Source organism: Ceratotherium simum, chromosome 17 (assembly GCF_057802395.1).
Source record: "Ceratotherium simum simum isolate JZ-2026a chromosome 17, ASM5780239v1, whole genome shotgun sequence".
Taxonomy (NCBI): Eukaryota; Metazoa; Chordata; class Mammalia; order Perissodactyla; family Rhinocerotidae; genus Ceratotherium; species Ceratotherium simum.
The window spans coordinates 49,979,347-49,999,718 of record NC_141916.1 but is presented as its reverse complement, the minus strand read 5'-3'; the positions used below and the strand labels follow the sequence as shown (position 1 = coordinate 49,999,718).

General features: G+C 35.3%; 1 protein-coding gene across 1 annotated transcript; it reads right to left on the bottom strand.

Moving 5' to 3' along the window:
- Positions 1–1,517: 1,517 nt before the first annotated feature.
- Positions 1,518–17,433, bottom strand: LOC147914806 (T-cell surface glycoprotein YE1/48-like). Its single transcript, XM_087441982.1, has 8 exons — positions 17,328–17,433; positions 16,823–16,859; positions 15,802–15,918; positions 14,628–14,717; positions 13,224–13,463; positions 11,142–11,284; positions 9,444–9,550; positions 1,518–2,870 (listed from the first exon to the last, which is right to left on the bottom strand). Exons 2-8 carry the CDS (start codon positions 16,830–16,832, stop codon positions 2,723–2,725), a joined length of 855 nt encoding a protein of 284 aa, XP_087298108.1. The 5' UTR covers positions 16,833–16,859; positions 17,328–17,433; the 3' UTR covers positions 1,518–2,722.
- Between the last annotated feature and the right edge of the window lie 2,939 nt (positions 17,434–20,372).

Below are 20,372 nucleotides of genomic sequence, written 5' to 3'. Positions count from 1 at the left end.
AAATGTTAAATGCCATTTATAATAGCATCAAAAATACAAATTTAACAAAGTATGTATGAGACCTATATCTTGAAATGTATCATATTGCTGAGAGAAATTCAAAAAGACCTAACTAAATGAAGAGAGGAATCATATTCATGAATTCTAACACTCAAAATTGTTAAGATAGCTATTCTTCCAAATTAATCTACAGATTCACTGCTGTCCCAGGCAAAATCTCATCAAGTATTTCTTTTTTAATTTTTATGTTTATTTCGGTAACATTGGTTTATAGCATTGTATAAATTTTGGGTGTACATCATTATACTTCTATTTCTGCGTGGATTACATCAAGCATTTTTGAAGAAATGTTGAGAAAATGCAAAATCCCAGAATAGCCAATATACTTTTGAAAAAGAACAAATTTGGAGGAATAGCATGCCTGCTTCCAAGGCTTACAATAAAGCTACGTAATTGAGACAGTATGCTAATACTGCAAGAATATGCACATAGATCACTGAGATGAGGTAGAGTATCCAGAAATAGACCCACACAGATATGGTCAATTAATTTTCTACAAAGGCACCAAAGTAATTGAATGGAGGATAGGGAAGTCTTTTCAACAAATAATGCAAAAAGTCTGGATATCCATACGAAATAATAGTGATCCTTGACCCTTTTCTCACACACAAAAATTAGCTCGAAATGGGTTTAGGCTAAACATATACGTTAAAACTATAAAACTTCTAGAAGCAAACATAGAGGAAAAATCTCTGTGATCTTGATATAGGTAAAGATTTCTTAGATAGGACATAAAAAGTGCAAAAAAAAGGAAAAAATTATAAATCACACTTCATCAAAATTTTAAAACTTCTGCTTCTTGAAAGACATCATTAGGAAAATGAAAAGGGAAGACATAGACTGGGAGAAAGTATTTGCAATACATATATCCAACAAGGGATTTGTATCCAAGTTATATAAAGAACTCTTACAACCAAATAATAAGACATACAAACCCAATTTTAAAAAAGAGAGAACAGACAATTCAATGGGCAAAAGATTGGACAGACATTTCACAAAAAAAGTTATACAAATGGCCAATAAACACGTGAAAAGGTGCTCAATGTCATTAGTCTTCAGGGAAATGCAAATTAAAAACCACAATGAGATACCATTACACACCCACCATAATGGTTAAAATTAAAAAGACTGACAATACTAAGTCTTGTCAATGATATAAAGCAACTAAAGTCTCATATGTTGCTACTGGGAAAATAAAATGATGCAACCACATTGGAAAACAAACTAGAAGTTTCTTATAAAATTAAACATGCACTTACCATAAGATTCAACAATCAAATTCCTAGGTATTTAATAAAAAGAAATGAAAACACATGTCCACACAGAGACTGGCGCATAAATATTCATGGTAAGTTTATTCATAATAGCCAAAAATTGGAAACACATCAAATGTCTGTAGGCAGATGAACAAATTGTGGTATATCCCTACAATGGAATACTACTTAGTAATAAAAAGAATGAACTAATGATACACAAAAGAACATGAATTAATTTCGAAAACATGCTGAGCAAAAAGAAGTCAGATACAAAAGAGCACATGATGTATGAAAATCTATAATAGGGAAAATTTATTTATAGTGACAGAAAGCATATCACTGGTTGCCTGGGGCCAGGTGGGTGGGGCGGGGCAGAAAAGAACTTTTGGAGGTGATGAAAATGTTCTGTCTTGATTTGATGGTATTTGAGAGGTGTATACATTTGTTAAAAACCCATTGATCTCATGATTTAGAATAGATGCATTTTATTATATGAAAGTATGACTCAGTAAAGTTGATTTTTACAATGTCAAGAGAAGGAAGACAAAGAAATCCTGAAGAAGTGTTCCAGATTAAAGGAGACTAAAGTGATATCACAACTAAATGTATTGCATGATCCTGAACATGGAGGAAAATCACCTATAAATGACCTTGTCCAGACAGTTGACAAAACTTGAATACGGATTATAGATGAAATTATAGTACTGTAGAACTGCTAAATATCCTGATTTTGATAATTGTACTATGGTTATACAAGACAAAGTTCTTGTTCTTGTAAAATATTTAGACAAAGGGACAAATGCCCCCAGTTTATTATCAAGTGGATCGGTATGGAGAGAGAGAGAGAACTGTAAAGCGCAGCTAGAGCGAAATATAAACAAATGGCAACTATGGGTAAAGGTTATATGAGAGTTCCTGGTACTATTGTTTCAACTATTCAATAAGTTTGAAATCATAGCAAAGTAAAAAATAAATTAAATGAGAGGTAAGCATCTACATGGGAGATGGGCAGGATAACTATTTCTTAGTTCTTAATTGTGCTACCTCCTCAAGCATAAGGCTATGGAAATGATTTACCCTATGGGTAAGGAACAGATCCAGAGTTTTTTAATTGGCTCTGTAGGTAGTTCAAGGAAAGAGAAAGAGAGACTTTCTCTGGGCCATTAAAGAGAGGGATAACTGATTTCCAAAGACAAAATCTTCCCCTCTTCCCCAGGAAGACAGCCGGCATCTGATCTCTTAAATCATAGCCCAAAAGAACATTTTCTTCCTCTTCCAACTCATCTCTTTTTCCACAATGGAATAAGTCTTACTGTCAAAAACATTAATTTGTAAATAATCACAAATTATCACAGGAAAAAAACAGACATAAAGGACAAAATTCCATTTCACCTTTTCTTCTGTGTCTACTTGAAGCAGGCAGTGGAAACACAATCAATTCTCTTCTCACATATACAATTATAGGTTTTAGAGCAATCAGTATTGTCTATCCTTGTTGAGGTTAAAAACACACATTCTTCTCTCCCAGGACGCAAACTCATTATTGTCAAATTACTGTAGAAAAGAAAAAATATATGGTCATCTGTTGAATTCTAACCTTACAATAACATAAATCATCTTTTTAAGTGTGTTGCCTAAAGATCTGGAATATGGTAATGTTAATCATGACTTCATCACTAAAAGATTTTCTTTTGCTCTTAGTCTTTAACTAGAATAACAGCCCCTTGATCACACCCATAATATTCCATTTTATTCCACACTGGAAATTTTTAGTCAGAAGGCAAAATTACCATGCAATATTGCTATGGGATCATGATATATAGCAAACGTGCTTTCTTATGCTAATTTTTTAAGGTAAAAGTGAGAGATTAAAAAGGAGAAGAACTGAATTTCTGTGACAGAGATAACCAGGTCTCACGTGCATATACCTTAAAGAGAAAAAGTAGAATTGGAATATACCAAAAGATGGGGCTGTTTAATTGATGTCTTTATTTGTTAGATTTCTTTTCCTTCCCTACCACATGATTGTTATTACATGACAATCAATTGAAAAATATCTAAAAGCAGGACTTCTGCTTGAGCAAAGTGATGGATTATGTACCAGAACTATTTTAGTGTTGAAACAGTAAAATGACGAATAAAAAAAATTTAAACCTGCTTGAACAAATTTATGAACTGGCAAGAAACGAATTCATACTCAGGCTGAGAGTTAAGTAAGGGTGGGACCCCAGAAGGGTAATTGAAGCTCTGAAGTCAGTTTTTCCCTTAATTGATGTAGTAGGCTGAATAATGAACGCCATCCAAGTTTCTAAATAGAAGTCAAGCTACAAAAAGTTATGACCTCAAAGGGATATATCCTCAGTATAAACCACTGAAGAACTGTCTTTGAACCTTGCACTTAAGCAGAAGAGTAAAAGAATAATCCCACCTAAGGATTCAAAACCATAAACCATCTCTCATATAATTTTCATATGCTGTACTATTTAAGAATATTCAAATCTGCTATAGGAATGAAGAGAAACAAACAAGGAAGATAAATGAAACTAAGTAACTTGTAAGCTATAGGCAGAACACATAAGATGTATTAAGTATGGATAAGTAAGTTAGTAACCTATGAGACATGTTAGGTATAGACACAGAAAATAGAGCATATGTGTGCTAAACATAGGAAAGGAAGAAAGAAGAAAGTAGACACTAAATATAATACTCCAAATATACATGATGCACATAGATACTCAACATTCATGAGGTCTCAAGTTCTCCACCCATTGGTGACACTCATTCTGGCCCTCTGTCTAAGAAACTCAAATAAAATCCATAGCTGCTCACAAGATTAATTGGAAAACTTCAGCTATGGTCAGTTTTACATGCTCCTGCATCTCCCCAATAGAGAAAATGTTTATGCTGGGCACAAGAACCTTCAGTCTGTTGGGCCCCTTTACTCAAACCTCAAGTCTGGTGCTAGAAACCACACCATCATCAGGAAAGGGTTATGCAGCAGAGAGAGGCAGGCCATATGAAGATTGCCTAACCCAAGATTCAGGTGATCTTTTCACCCACTTGCACCTCATCCTAAGTGTGACAACCTGTCCCATCCTATCCAAGTGTGAGAGCTATCCCATTTCTTTGCCCTGGAATAATGTGATGTGTTTTAAATTGGTTTAATTAACTGTGCAATTTAAGTATATTTATTTGGGCAATGAACCTTTCTGTTCAGTGACCTCTGAGATTGTTTGCCTGAAAGTGTAGTTACAGGCTATGGTCACATTAAGGTAATTTCCTGCATGACATCATTTGTAGGTTTGCAGCCCTAAACTACCCTACTTGCAGGGCCCATATTTAGAAGTAAAAGTAGTCCTGGAAACTGGGTGATGTCAGCATCATGGCAGAGTGGGCTCTTCCCTTAGACTCTTCTCTCTACGATACAATGAGAAGGACACACATAAATCCACAGAGGACATTCACACAACACAATAGATGTCTGAGAGATCCACGCAGCCATACACCTGAAGGTGGAGGTGCTGAACCCTCCAGGAAGCAGTGGAAGGAGGTAACGGGATATCCTCTCCCTCCTCCAACTGCAGCAACCTAGGGACACTCCTCCAAGAGAACAATAGACTTATAAATATATATGCACCTGACACAGAAGCAACAAAGTACATAAAGCAACTATTAACACATTTAAAAACAGACATTAATAGGAACATAACCATAGTAGGGGACCTTACACCCCACTTACATTAATGGATAGATCAACCAGACAGAAAGTCAATAAGGAAATAGCAGAATTAAATGAAAAACTAGATTGGATGGACTTAATATATGTATATCGAACACTCCATCCAAAAACAGCAAAATACACATTCTTTTCAAGTGCACATGAACATTCTCAAAGATAGACTGTATGTTGGGAAACAAGGCAAGCCTCAATAAATAAGAAGAATGAAATCACATCAAGCATCTTTTCTGACCATAATGGTAGGAAACTAGAAATCAACTACAAGAAAAAATCTGGAAAAGTGACAAATATATGGAGACTAAAAAACATGCTACTGAAAAACCAATGCATCATTGAAGAAATCAAAAGATAAAGGAAAAAATATCTGGAGACAAATGAACAAGAAACCACAGCATACCAACTCATATGGAATGCAGCAAAAGTGGTCCTAAGAGGGAAATTCGTAGCAATACAAGCCCACCATAACAAGCAAGAAAAATCTCAACTAAGCAGTATTAAACTACAACCAGCAGAATGGGAAAAAGAAGAAAAATAAAGCCTAAAGTCAACAGAATGAGGGAAATGATCAAAATTAGAGCAGAAATAAAGAAAATTGAAATGAAAAAAACAGTAGAAGGGATCAATGAAACTAACAGCTGGTTCTTGGAGAAGATAAATATAATTGACAAATCCTTAGCTGGACTCACTAAGAAAAAAAGAAAGAAGATTCAAATAAATAAAATTAGAAGTGAAAGAGTTGAAATTAAAACAAATACCGCAGAAATACAAAGGATTATAAGAGAATACCAGGAAAAACTATATGATCACAGACTGGAAAACCTAGAAGAAATGGATAGATTTGTAGACTCATACAACCTCCCATAACTGAATCAAGAAGAAATGGAGAATCTGAATAGACCAATCACAAGTAAAGAGACTGAAACAGTAATCAAAAACCTCTCAAAATATAAAAGTCCAGGAGCAGATGGCTTCTCTGATGAATTTCACCAAACATTCAAAGAAGATATACTACCTATCATTCTCAAACTATTCTAAAAAATTGAAGAGGTTGGAACACTTCCCAACACATTTTACAAGTCCAACATCATCCTGATCCCAAAGCCAGACAACAAAATCAGAAAGAAGGAAAATTACAGGGCAATATCACTGATGAACATAGATGCAAAAATCCTCAAAAAAATACTGGCAAGTCATATACAGAAATACATTAAAAGGATCATATACCACAATCAAGTGGGATTTATATCAGGGATGCAGGGATGGTTCAACATCTACAAATCAATCAATGTGGTACATCACATTAAGAAAATAAGGAATAAATATCACTATAAGACATTATTGAAAGAAATCGATGATGACATAAAGACATGGAAAGATATTCCATGCTCATAGATTGGAAGAATAAACATATAGTTAAAATGTCCACACTACCTAAAGTAATCTAAAGAATCAATGCAATCCCACTTAGAATCCCAAGACAGTCTTTACAGAAATAGAACCAAGAATCCTAAAATTCGGGCCGGCTCTGTGGCTTAGCGGTTGAGTGCGCGCGCTCTGATGCTGGCGGCCCGGGTTTGGATCCCGGGAGCGCCCGGAGGCACCACTTCTCCGTCCAACGCGAGGCCGAGTCCCGCATACAGCAACTAGAAGGATGTGAACCTATGACATACAACTATCTACTGGGGCTTTGGGGTGAAAAAGCTGAATAAATAAAATCTAAAAAAAAAAAAAAAAAAAAAAAAAAAAAGAATCCTAAAATTCATATGGGGCAAAAAAATACCCCAAAAATCTAAAGCAATCCTGAGAAAAAAGGACAAAGCTGGAGGCATCACAATCCCTGAATTAAAAATATACTACAAAGGTATAGTAATCAAAACAGCATGGTACTGGAACAAAAATAGACACACAGGTCAATGGAACAGAATCGAAAGCCCAGAAATTGAAAGCCCACACACCTAAGGACAGCTAATCTTAAAGAGAGAAGCCAAGAACATACAACGGAGAAAGGAATGTCTCTTCAATAAATGGTGTTTGGAAAACTGGACAGCCACAAGCAAAAGAATGAAAGTGGACCTTTATCTTTTGCCGTACACAAAAATTAACTCAAAATGGATTAAAGACTTGAAGGTAAGATGTGAAACTATAAAACTCTTAGAGAAAATATAAGCAGTACAGGCCTTGTCATCAGTCTTAGAAGAATCTTTTCAAATCCCATGTCTACACAGACAAGGGCAACAAAAGAAAGAATAAACAAATGTGACTTCCACAGACTAAAGAGCTTCTGCAAGGCAAAGGAAACCAGGGACAAAGTGAAAATACAGCCCACCAGCTGGGAGAAAATATTTGCAAATCATATATCTGACAAGGAGTTAATCTCAAAAATTTATAAAGAATTCACACAACTCAACAAAAAAAAAAAAACACAATCAAAAAATGGACAGAGGATATGAACAGACATTTTCCCAAGGAGATATACAGATTGCCAATAAGCACATGAAAAGACATTGAACATCGCTAATCATCAGAGAAATGCAAATCAAAATGACATTGAGATATCACCTTACACCTGTTAGAATGGCTATAATCACCCAGACAAAAAAGAGCAAATGTTGGATAGGATGTGGAGAAGAGGGAACTCACATACACTGCTGGTGGGAATGCAAACTGGTACAGCTGCTACGGAAAACAGTATGGAGATTTCTCAAAAAATTAAAAATGGAAATACCATACAACCCAGTTATCCCATTTGATAACATATCTATCCGAAGAACTTGAAATCAACAATTCAAAGAGACTTATGCACCCCTATGTTCATTGCAGCATTATTCACTGTAGCCAAGACATGGAAGCAACCCAAGTGCCCATTGACTGATGAAAGGATAAAGAAGATGTGGTATATATACACAATGGAATACTACTCAGTCATTAAAAAATACAAAATCGTGGGGGTGGCGTGGTGGCATAGTGGTTAAGTTCACGTGCTCCGCTTCAGCGGCCTGGGGTTCACAGGTTCTGATTCCCCGTGCAAACCTATGCACTGCTTATCAAGTCATGCTGTGGCGGCATCCCAAATAAAGCAGAGGAAGATGGGCGCAGATGTTAGCCCAGGGCCAATCTTCCTCAGCGAAAAAGAAGAGGATTGGCAACAGAAGTTAACGAGGGCTAATCTTCTTCAGGAAAAACAAACAAAAAACCGCACCATTTGTGACAACACGGATGGACTTTGAGGGTATTATGTTAAGTGAAACAAGCCAGACAGAGAAAGACAAACACCATATAATTTCATTCATATGTGGAAGATAAACAAATACATGGACAAAGAGAACAGAGTGGTGGTTACCAGAGGGGAAGGGGGTTGCCCGTGGGCATAAGGGGTAAAGGGGCACATATATATGGTGACAGATAAATAATACTATACAATTGAAATTGCACACTGTTGTAAACTGTTATGACCTCAATAGAAAATATAATAATAAAAAAGTGGCCCTGATTCATAGTGCCCCAAGGCATCCAACAAAAGCAAATTCTTTCTTGAGGAGCCACCTTCATCTCAGCAAGTTGAATAACTTACACAGCAGCTCCAAAAGAAGAAAAAAAAAATCATTCAACCCTACAAAGAAAATGGCATCATGACCAAACACCAGCAGAAACAATAGAGTAGACCCACAAAACTTCAAATATAAGAGTTATCAGATACCAAATATAAAATAAGAACGTTTAGTATATTTCAGGAAATAAAAGACAGCTTGAAAAAATGAGTAACCAGAAAGATTTATAAACATAAACAAAATATCTAGAAGTAAATAATATAATACGTAGTTCAGACTTTTAAAAAAAATCATTGAACAGTTTAACAGTAGATTTTATCTAAATGTAAACGCAAGAGTTTACAAAATATTGCACTTCAAAATAGAGGAGCCATAGTGCAGTTGTGTGTGTGTGTGTGTGTGTGTGTGTGTTTACTCACATATATTTATATTTATAAATAATATAAACTAATAATGTAAAGGAGTTTCAAATGAGTTCTTGGCATACTCAAAATATTCATCTGAGGTTGTGGGAGAGATCACTGTCTAAGTCAGGAGGGTCTAATCACTTCATATCACTTTACGTTATGATTTTGTTTTATTTTGTGCACCTCATAACACATACTTCTGAGCATGTTTTTAGCATCATAATTTTACTATTATTAATAACTCTGTATGATGCATCTCTTCCTTTTTAAGTATGCTTCCTAAAACACTTTCTTAATCATTCTACTTATTCTTACCAGTGATGGCTACTTGAAAATGAGTTAAGCTGTGCAAAATAAGAGAATATTCCTTTTAGATGGAATCCTTCCAACCCCAACACCAATATTAGAGTTTGAATGCATTCCAGAGACTTACATTCCAGAACTTGTGTCATTGTCAATCCATTTCCATTTACTTTCCTTCTCATTATATGATAATCCAATCCAGTAGTAATCAGGATGAGTCTGGGCTTGGATGAAGGTCTATAAATGAAACAAAACTTATCGTGTGACTAAATTCCCACCTGTCAGATGAATGAAAGTGATAGGTAAATGGCCCAACTCTTTCTAAGGCCACTACTCTGCTACATCCTCCTTCATCCCTCCTTCTAGAAAACCTTCTCTCCCCTCAATCCCTGCATTTTCATTTTGCAAAGTAATTTCCTCAAGGATTATTTATTTATGTTAAAAATGGCTGCCAGTCTCATAGATTATTTAAAACATGGAAAAATTTAAAGTCTAAATATCTAACAATAGGATATGTGTTAAATAATTTATGACCTTTATGAAACCACTCAAAATCATGCTCCTGAAAAACACTTAAGGATGTAGAGAAATGATCAGTACATATTCTTAAGTGAAAAAAGGAACCTTCAAAATAAATTTATTAAAATGACAAGTGTATCTGGGGAGATGTGCCTGAGAGCCTTCAGTCTCATAAGAGAAAGCCTGGCTGTAGTTCAGTAGTTGGAAGAGGTGAAGGGAAAACGGGCAGTATTCGGAAATATTTACTGTCTAATAAAGTAATATATTAAAGTGACATATTACATAATGTCTGATTAAATGACTGAAAGTATTTAAAATATAGGTTTAAATTTAACTGTGTTTTACTGAAACAAACATAAAAAGTTACTTTATTACTTGATATCATAAATTATTTTATGTTGTGATTTAAAACATCTATTAGATTAGCATATAAATTTTGTATTGTTTTCCTAAATAATAAATAAAGGTTTCAGGCTGATCTTTACAAACATTTCCCTATAAAAACACATTTTGTGTATGTTGATAGTTTTTATTAGTAATAAATTAAAAACATAATTTTAATATTATTGTCACTGTATTTTCTATTTTTGCAATTCTTTTCAAAAGAAGTACACCTTGATGTAATATATAAGAAAACTGATCAAGTAAATGTTACCTGCAGATGCAATGAAAATCACCAAGAGGCTAACTTGTAAAACTGTTATCTCTTTTATGTTCCTCATTATTACCTCCATTTTGCAAATAGGAAAACTGGGGCCCAGAGAGGTTAAGTAATTTACCCAAGGTCACCCAGCCAGTAAGTGGCAGAACTGGATTTTACCCCAGGCAGTCTGGCTCCAGTATTTCTAACAGTAACTACTAGACTATATTGCCTCCGGGTTCTTAGTTGCCACTTTATAGGGAGAAATAATTGCTGGTTTCAGGCTGCAATTTACCAAAGAGTTAAGTACTTCATTGAAGGCAAAGCATACTTCTCCGTAAGCAAGGTCTCCTGCAGACTCCTTAGAGAGGGAGAAGATTGCAAAGACCCAAACTGTACCTTCAAGGGGGTTTCTATTTTAGAAATAATAACGGTCATCAGGATAGATAATATGTACTGAATGTTTAGTAACAAGATCATATGCCTATTAGCAGGCAGGGGTCTCCCGGAAGACTCTTAACTATACAATTTTTGCCCACTCAAGTGACACAACACAAAGAATAACTGAAGGTCCCTCTTTCTGGACTCCCTCCTGTCCTCAATATCTTGAGTCCAAGAATGGCACACAGAGTGCAAGAGAACAAAAGTGAATATAACAATCCATGATACCTGTTCATATTTATCACCTATCTTCAAAAGAGATAAACTGCAACTTTGGCAAGTCTGTTTACATCCCTTCCAGTCTTTTTGTTCAGTGGTAAAATAATAACACTTTCCTCCACAACAGGACCAGTGGTCTTCATAGAGTTTGCCTACAACATACAAGGTGAAATATTAAACTTCTGTCATCTGGTATTCTGTTAAGCAGAGCAATATATTTATCAGTCCTCTATAAATACTCTTAATAGCTATCAAGAATGATAATATGAGGTTCATCAATATTCCGGAAGGCCAAGAGATATCGGGACTCCCATATTCATTGCAGCATTATTCACCATATCCAAGATATGGAAGCTACCCAAATGTCCACCAATGGATGAATGGATAAAGAAAATGTGACATACACATACAATGGAATATTATTCAGGCTTAAAAAGTAGGAAATCCTGGCATATTCGACAGCATAGATAAAGCTTGAGGACATTATGCTAAGTGAAATAAGCCAATCACAGAAAGACAAATACTGCATGATTCCACTTACATGAGATGTAAAGCAGAGTCAAACTCAGAGAAACAGAAAGTAGAATGGTGGTTGCCAGGACTGGGGTGGGGTGGGGGCGGGAGAATGAGGAGTTGTTGTTCAATGGGTACATAGTTTCAGTTATACAAGATGAATAAGTTCTAGCGATCCATTGTACAACATAGTGCCTACAGTTAACAATACTGAATTGTGCACTTAAAAACTTGTTAAAAGCATAGATCTCGTGTTAAGTGTTCTAACCACGTACAAAAAATGAAATGAACATGAGGAACGTTTTGAAGGTGATGGATATGTCTATTGCCCATATTGTGAATGGTTTCACAATATATGCAAGGCCAAGCGCGTCAAATTGCATACATTAAATATGTGCAGTTATTTGCATAATAATAATACCTCAATAAAGCTGTTTTAAAACATAATAAAATAAAATTCAAAAAAAAGATTCTGGAAAGCCTTCTAAATAAAATAAACATTATTCTTTGGATTTTTTTCTCCTCATGTATTTTACAGTATACCACAATTTTTAAACTATTATTGATCCTCTAGTAATAGAGACAGTGAATTTCTACTAACCAACTTACCCAAACGACATTATCTATGAAAAATCTCTTTGCAAACTCTAAATCCTAAACAAATATTTAGTAGTTGATTAACCAGGTCAATTCATTTCATTGTTATGCCTGATAACAGAGTTTATTGTATGAGATTTAATATCTTATCTCTTGGAAGTTTTTAATGGTATCATCACAAAGAGTTGCACAAGCATCAACACTATGGTGAATCTTGCAGATGTGCTGCAGGGAATATATATTGATCACAAATAGACCAAATACCTGAAGTCAAGGCAGAATGGAAACACACACACACACACACACACACACACACAGAGTTATCTTTACAACAGCATCCAAATAAAAGTCCTTGTGCCCATTGTAGCCTAAGTATATTTTTACTGATAGCCTCCATATTTCACACCAGTAACAAAGTTGGAGTGTCTAATTTGCCCAGAGTTCCAAAATGGCACAGATTTTCAGGGGAGGTGACATACTATTTCACCTTCTGGAATCAGTAGGAATGCATGAACCACCATTGAGTTTCTGGAAACATAGGGCTCTACTAATCCAAACATGAATTCTGGGGTCTTAATCCCATATTTGAAACCAGTAAACCTAGATACCCATACTCCTTCTAACAAGCACAATTTAAAGTTGTCCAGTAGACGTAGATCACTAGCATATATCATAAGGCTGTTTGTTAGGCCTCAAAGTTTCTTTCTTTCTTTATTTATTTTTCCCCCAAAGCCCCAGTAGATAGTTGTATGTCATAGTTGCACATCCTTCTAGTTGCTGTACGTGGGACGCGCTTCAGCATGGCCGGACAAGCGGTGCATCCGTGGGCGCCCGGATCCGAACCCGGTCCGCCAGCAGCGGAGCGCGCGCACCTAACCGCTAAGCCACGGGCCGGCCTGGCCTCAAAATTTCTTGAAGGGGAAAAAATATAGAAAAGACATGCAACCTTTCATTCAAGATTTCCTCCTGTATCCAAAATACCTGTATTTTGCAGAGACTTTGAAAAGCTCTCCTGTTTTCTATGACATCTCTTCTTTTCTATAAAGAGTGAGTCCAGTTTCTTTTTCTGCTGAAGGGTTTCATTTTCGAGAATGTCATATTCTAAAGTCTTATTCAAAAGCTGCTCCTTTAAGTAGGCGTCATTTTGTATATTGTGGCAATTTTGACGGAGATTTCGTAGAATTTCCTCCTGTTGGTGTTTTTCTCGAATACACTGTAAAACTAAAATAATAACATAGATATAATACAAAAAAGAATTCACAATGCTTAAATGTTGAAATTTAATACAAGGGAAAAAGTCTCACTTTGATAACCAATCCATATCATTATATTAATTAATAATTTGACATTTAGAAAGTAACACCTCAATAAAATGACCACAGAAATAGAAACATCAAATTTCTCACTATTAGCAACTTAAGCATAGAATAAATAAAATAAGGTATCTGGATAAAATTATAATGGTAACACCTTCCCATTCACTTTAGTTTCTTTTTAACAGCACATTGTTCACAAATAGGCACCAAAGTGAAAATCAATCAATGAACATTTAGCAACACATCTTCTGAGTATGAAAATCTGCACTAACAACATGAAGAAATGGCACCATTATTATCGGAGTAGATGAAATATCCATAGGAGAAAAGAGAGGAAGATCCAAATACGTAATTTTATCTGAGTGTGTCATATTAGTGATTTTCGCTAAAGATGTCAAGGAATTCAAATAAAAGATAAAGGTTGAATTCAAGATCATCTAACATCCATGTATAAAATCACTCTTTTTACTAAACCATTTCTTCATTGTATACTTAAGAAAAATCAAGAGAATGTCATAATTTCTTTTGAATAGTTGTTTCTTTTTTTTTTTAATTTTTTTTTTATTTCCCCCAAAGCCCCAGTAGATAGTTGTATGTCATAGCTGCACATCCTTCTGGTTGCTGTATATGGGACGCGGCCTCAGCTTGACCGGAGAAGCGGTGCGTCGGTGCGCGCCCGAGATCCGAACCCGGGCCGCCAGCAGCAGAGCGCGCGCACTTAACGGCTAAGCCACAGGGCCGGCCCTGAATAGTTGTTTCTTAAAGAATGTCTATCTAAAATTTACAACGATCTAGACTCGGAAGGCAGAATATTACTAACTCTTTATCAGAAGGATTGTTACCGTGTATTATACAGAATGAGACAGCTCATTACATATACAGTCATTGTGATAGGTACATAAAATGAAAATGACATTGTGATGTGTCTGAGGAAAAATCACTAAAAAAGAGCCACCTTAGGTATTCCCCAAATACAGCCAAGGCACAATTGTAGGAGCATGGTTAATATCTGCACAATTAGTGGTTCTTGCTGTCACTCAGACTTGAAGGAGATATTTCAGTTACTCACACTTTGTCCCCAACACTGTGGCTGTCACCAAAAGAAGTAAACAGAGGATCCCAAGAATCACTACAATGAGACGCCAGTGCACTGAAAACTCTTTAAATAAAGAACAAATAAAATAATCATTAGGAATAGAGCCTCGCCTGCTACTAACCTTAACCTAGGACACCATTTGGAACAAAAAGACAATCTTCTCTAAAAATTTTACAAAAATATATCATACAAATGGATTTAAATTTGTGATCTCGTAATTAAACTTTTAAAGTTTCAGATTTCTGACAGACATACACCCATTGTAGAAATCCTACACACAAGAACAGTCCTATAGGATTTTGAAGTACATCCCTGACAAAAACACAGATGGCAGTAGACACAATACACATTTATGAAAATCCACCCTGACATGTATACTCCTTCCTGTGATCTGGATTAATCATGAAGAGGAAGGCCCAAGCAGTCAATATTCTTGAGAAGTTTGTAGCCAATAGTGGATATTCTAAAGCTGCAAAAGTGATTGGGGTTCAACCTTAAGTGAGTTTCCAGAAATCAGCTCCCCTTTCTTTTTCATGAATTCTATTTTTCTTTAGTTAATACTATATTGATCCTCCTGCTTTTGCAGTCCTCAGTATCTAAAAGTTGTATCTCTGTCACTAAATTAAACAAGTGACAGTTATTCTCAGTTTAGCGTTTTGTGACAATATTTGAGGGGAGACAGAGAGAATAGTAAAATCAGAATGCTCCTTTTGATTTGAATATTTTTGCTTCTTCATTGCCATCAAGGTTTGGTAAATATTTAAGACATCTAAAATACTTTTTTTCTAGAAAAAAGTATTGTATCTAATGCATATTTTTCATTTCTCATTTCTAAGACTTTTATTTCTCCAGAAGATGCAATCTTTTCTTGAGACTCTAGGCTGTGCTTTATTTTAAAGGCCTCACGAATTCCTCTTAAACAAATTTGGATGAAAACATTCTATTACCATCTCAAATTTAAAAGAATTCACTAATTTCTCCATTATCACAAACTTAAAAGAAAAAAGACTTGTTCTACTAGTCTACACAATTATGATTTCATATTACCATCTGAGAACCTGAAATACAGATAGGAACACTTTTTTTAAAAGTCTGAAGTTTGACAATCCATTAGAGACAGGTGAATCTAGATGCTTAAAACATATACCTTTGTCATCAGTTTTCCCATGTCTTTGAGTAGCACCAGGCCTTGACCTATTTTGTGACTCTGAAGGAGACTGAAGAACCCTCAAGGAGGAATAAATCACTTCCTGATTGCTCATGTCTAGAGTAAGAAGAGAAATATGTTATGCATTAAAACTTTGCAACAGGATGTTTTCTGTCTAAAGAGAAATTAAAATGTCAGTCTATAGGAACATACCAGGAATAAGAGGCATGTGTGTCTATTTGTATGTATATGCGTGTATGTTTATTAACTCCTTTAAGTGTGTAAAACACATAGACTGAGATTGATGTCTGTAAGAAATGGAAAAGTTTGAAATATCTCTGATAAAGTCACTTATACGCCTTGTGATTACTGCCATAATTATTAGAAAATACGGAAAGAATTTTGTAAAAATCTACCAGTAGATTGAATAGGCTGAGTCCTATTCACCCAGCCAATATAGCTCAAATTGTTCAACATACATATACAAATGTTAAGCATGTTAAAATTGGTACCATCCCAAATTACTGAGACACTTTTAAAACTATCAATTCAAAAAACAAAAATTGTATTTTTGAAATTCCGAAAAAATATAAATATTTTGACTTAAAACAACAATATACAGGTTCAGACCTACATATAAATTTAAAAACTTCTTGCATTCTTTTCAACTACATGACTCTACCAGAGTGTTTCCCAAAGTGTATCCCACACACCATCTGCGAAAGAATTATTGAGGGTTAACATTGCAGACTGGTTAGGACTCCAGATTCTAGTGCCCCACGCAAGAGTTGCTGAATAAAAATCGCTTAGGTTGGAGCCTAGACACTTGTATTTTTAATCCCAAATGACTCAAACATATTAAAATTTAGAAATAATCTTCTAGTGTATGATGTTGGCAGAGAAGCCTATGTGAAAATAAATTTGTCAGTGGGCAGTAATTAGTTAATATCCATAAAGAATTCAATCTATTAAAAATATTAATATCGAAAAAATTTTTAAACAGTAAATATTTAAAATTTACCTTGCTGCATATATTAATCAGTATGAAAAGATGATATCTACAAAAGAAGACATATAGAAAACAAATTACACATGTAACTATATTCTTTTAAAACTTTTTAATTTATAAAATTTTCTAAACTTAATTATGCACATTTTCTCTAATTTCCTAAGGAAAAGGAGTTTTTCTATTACAGAACCATTTAAGAATGATAGATAATATGTAAATCATTAGACCCAAATAAAAAGTAATTAAGCCCCCAAATCCCTCTTCATTTAGGTAACACAAAAATCGTAGCATCTTGAAAAAAAGAAAATAACTTTTCGTGAATGCTGAACTACGGTTTTCACATCCTTCCGAGTTAATGCAGCCCTAAAGAAATCAAGAGAAAATGCTTCCCCATCAATCTCATGTTCATGCCAAGTCATCTGTAACAAAATGCCATATTTCTAGGATATTTCCTTTATAAGTAGGACTAATAGCATAATCAGGTACAAAGATCTGGAGGAATGAGAGCAGATGTTACCTGTGTCTGTGTCATGCAGTGATGCAAGTGGAGGAAGCTGACCCAAAAACAAGATGGGAGAACTTGGCTTTTCCAATCCTGGATCCCTTGGGTGCGTGAGAGGCTGCAAGACGAAGGCAGAAATGAATTGTCTCTGAGTGGTACTACAACTCAAAATGTTCTGCCCCTCCTCTTGACCAAAGTGGTAAAAGGAAATTGTATGATAAAAGCTGAGGTTGACGGGAAAGGAAAAATGGTCATGAGTTACATCTTCCTCCATTTCAACTAAACAACCACTTAATACTCTTTGCAAAATAACATTCAAAATCTCTATTTGAGGACTGAAAAGATAAAGGAACACAACTTTGGAGAAAACAAAAACTAATATCTTTAACAAACCTAGCATACTTAAAAGAAACTACTAGTAAAAACAAATGATTAAAATGTATATGTATAAATGTATATATATACATATACATAACAAATATTATTACTAGATACTTTGCCTCTTAAATAACCTGTTAGAAACTTTCTTTTATATGTTGCTATTTGAAAAAAGATTATTTCTTTTTTCCATTTATGTTTATGCAGATAAATGTATTTTAGAAATTATTTTAAAACATCCATAACTCCACTATTAAAATGTTGGTGTATATTCTTCTAGGTTTTTATCCATGCATTAGGTTTACTGTCAAAGTTGTTGTCATTCCATACACAGTATTTTTGACCTGTGATTTTTTAATAATAAGAATTTCTTCACTTAAATAATATTTATCTAAAATGTGATTTTAAAACCGTATATAGTTATTATCTATATGGATTATACCATAATTTATTTAGGCAATCTCCTACTGTGGGACATTTAGGTTGTTGCCAATTTTTTGCTAGTATAAAAGGTATTTAACCTGTACTTTTGAATATTTTCTTAGGAAAATTTTTTAAACGTGAAATTATGGGGTGAAAGCGTATATACAATGAAGAACTTGGACACATATTATCAAATGCCCTCCAAAATGTTGTTCTCATTTATATATCACTAAGTTGGGTATGAAAATGTTCACTATTGATTTCTAAAAGATACTAGTGAATTATTCCTCTCCTTGAGTTTTGCGTACAAATCTTACTTCATGAAGACCTACATCCTTCCAGCTAAAAGAAATTCATTTCTAGAACTCTGTTTCTATGAGCCAGACCCTGCTAGAGTACACCCAAATCACTCATTGAAGTTCGCTTCCATTTGAGACCGGCTTTGTCAATCTTCTAACATACAGCTTTGTGAGGCCCATTTAAATTGCTCTTCAAATCAAATGACAGTGGTTAATATGGAGCATGGAGGAAGAGGAGTGAGGTGTGGGACACAAGGGGAAATTGATTATGCAGAGGCGAACCCATCCCTAATTCACCAGGCCTGACGAAATTCCTTGCTTATTCTTTTCTCTTAGCCACCTCTAGCCACAACTAAACCATCACACTTTAGAAGGCTTCCCCGATTCTTCAGTGTGCTCATGGCTCTACCTCTCCTCCCAACTACTTTACAGACACGGTCTACTGAGTGTTCTCACCACTATGACCCAGTCTAGTTGTCTGCCTGTTGTTTGCCCTCACTGGCCTACTTCTGTTCCCCGATGAAGTCCTTAATCTCTGAATCACCACTGAAGTCTGCCACTTGTCACCATGTGCAGGGAGTCTGCTGAAATACCTCTGAGAGACTAATTTAATTCAATTATATAAGCAAAGTTTCATGAGTGCAGTCTGGACACTTCAGGAATACTTGTTGCTGGGCATTTTCTTCTCTTTACTCTAATCCCGGAATGGCTTTGTCAATCTCAAAACAGAGAGAGATCCCAGCCCTCTAACCCAATGCCAAAAATAAAGAAATAAAAGAAGCTCTGCTGAGAGAACATAGAGTGTAGGGGTGGGAGAAAGAGTAATGGTTGCCGAAAGGTGGCAGAGAGAGACACTATCATTTATTGGAGGACCTACTGTGTGTGTAACCATACTGAAACCTCTCAACACTGACTGCTGTTTATTATTGTCCCCATTTTACAAACGAAGAAATTAATGTTAAGAGATTAATTGACTTGCCAAAGGACACATTATTGCTAATTCTTGACCCATGTTTAAAATCAAGTCTGACTGAATACACAGAGCACAAATGGACTATAGATTCTAAAGGGCCTGGATTTTCAACAAACCTCTGCCACAAATCATGAATTCTAGAACCAGGCAGATCTGGCTTGATGTGTGTCTTGCGGCAAGTCCCTTCACTTCCCCATACCTTGGATTCTCCACAGTAAAATAGGGATAATACTTTAATAACATTTAAATTAGTAATAAATTAGTTAATATTAATATTTAATATGAGATAGGGTATATAAAGTGCCTAACCAGACCTGGAACATATATAGTAGGCACTCATTAAATGTTAAATATTATTATTTGAGGTCCAAGTATCAAATTCTTCCTAGCTGTAAAAATTTATATGTGTTCAACAAGAATATCACTCACTTCACAGACTTGGAAGAATTCAATGAGACTATCACTTCAGATAGGATTTCTTAGACTTCAAAATAGGTAACTGTTCATTTTTTTATCACTCTCCCACGGTACTATAAATAGTAGAAGAGCAAGGACTGCAACCCAGAAATCCTGATACACTGAACTAGGTTCTCTATCCTAACACGTCAGGTGTGGAGTGCAGATGTTTGGAGGAAAGCGTGTGTGTATGGGGGAGGGGACGCACATTACTATAATCCAGGAGCAGGGAAACATGTGGCAGCACACCACTACCTCTCTAGAAAAGCCATTCTGTAACCTCAGAGCCTGTTATTTACATCTTGCTTCCCCATGGAGATATTGGTAATGTTGAGCTTTTTTTTGTTGGTATTTACACCCCTATATCTGGTGGAGGGTAGACAGTTCTCATGATGGAAGCTAGACAGGTACAGAATGCATTTTTACACTTAGGTAGTTGTCTCTCCTCTGTATAAACTCCACAGGCTGAGTGCATCTGTCTTGTTCATTATTATAACTGCAGCACTTAGAAGAGATCTGATACCTACATGT